Below are 1078 nucleotides of genomic sequence, written 5' to 3'. Positions count from 1 at the left end.
ACCGATGTGTTGTTTTAGTACGGAGCGAATCGACTGTATCCTGCCCGGTATAAACTGGCCTGGAAGACAGAGGAGACACAAGCAGTGAGAGGAAGCGGGGGGGGGGGGGGGGGGGAGGAGGAGGAGGAGGTGTAAAGAAAATATCAATACATTGAAATATCGCAATATTTTGTTTCACAATACGACAATAATGTTTTGATTAACAATTAACCTGCGATTATTCACCACGTTGGTTCATTTTATTTTGCTCTTATTTCTATGATGTCGTGCCTATAGTGCTGCAGTAAACTGCTCATTACACACCCCTAGTGGGCAGTAGGTATAAATTAACAGATAAATTAATCACATAATTTCCTGCGATTAATCCATTACTCAAACTGCTACAGTATATGAACCAATTCATTCAGAAAAAAAAAACTAAGCCCCACCCCCAATACTCTCATTGGTTGATAAACCTAATGACACGTGTGTGTGTGTGTGTGTGTGTTCTCCTCACCATGGCTCCGACTCCATAAGCAGCAGCAGCAGGAGTTAAAGCGTGGTATGGATCTGTGGTGTAAACCCGGCCGTAACTGGAAAAAAACAAAACAAAACAAAAAACATCAAAATAAATCATTCAAATACAAGTTCAACTTTAAAAACTGATCTGAGGTCAGGAGGGAACTTTTTTATATTTTTAAAAGTGCAGTCTACAGTGGTCCCTTTCCAACCAGTCTGACTGTTACCATGACGACCGTTGACTGAATAATACTGATGATACAAAAACTAAACACAATTTCTTCACATTAAATAATTTACATAATAATATTTACATTTACATAATAATAATTCCATCATGTGGATCAGTCCAAAAAAAAGTGTGAGAAACACTGACCTCTAGCTGCAGGTTAGTGTTCCAGTAACAGAGATTTAACTTATTGTTGTAGTTGGGAATGTGGATTTGTTAATTACTTATTATTAATATTATCAAATAAGAATACTTGTGGATAATTATGATGAATTTGTCCTAATCATGATTAACCCTAGTTAACCATGATTAATTATAATTAGTTTGACTTAATTATCATTAATTATAATT

The 1078-nt window shown here is 36.0% G+C and overlaps 1 protein-coding gene across 7 annotated transcripts in view; it reads right to left on the bottom strand.

Annotated features, from left to right (window-relative positions):
* The window catches only part of LOC103393382 (RNA binding protein fox-1 homolog 2-like), a 42755-nt gene continuing 41677 nt past the window's right edge, over positions 1-1078 (bottom strand). For 6 of the 7 annotated variants that reach the window (XR_003052403.1, XM_025064346.1, XM_008330334.3 and 3 more), the window contains 2 exons: positions 497-572; positions 1-59 (listed from right to left, as the gene is read on the bottom strand). Coding sequence is in view for 5 of the 7 variants with exons in the window: in XM_025064346.1 (XP_024920114.1) it covers positions 15-59; positions 497-572 (121 nt within the window). In the remaining 2 variants the exon portion in view is untranslated. Of the gene's footprint in view, positions 60-496; positions 573-1078 lie in introns of those variants that run through there. The other variant, XR_003052402.1, reaches the window with a different exon arrangement.

This window comes from Cynoglossus semilaevis, chromosome 17 (genome assembly GCF_000523025.1).
Source record: "Cynoglossus semilaevis isolate Cse_v1.0 chromosome 17, Cse_v1.0, whole genome shotgun sequence".
Taxonomy (NCBI): Eukaryota; Metazoa; Chordata; class Actinopteri; order Pleuronectiformes; family Cynoglossidae; genus Cynoglossus; species Cynoglossus semilaevis.
Note: the sequence above shows the minus strand (reverse complement) of the source record. Positions and strands in the feature narration are given on the sequence as shown.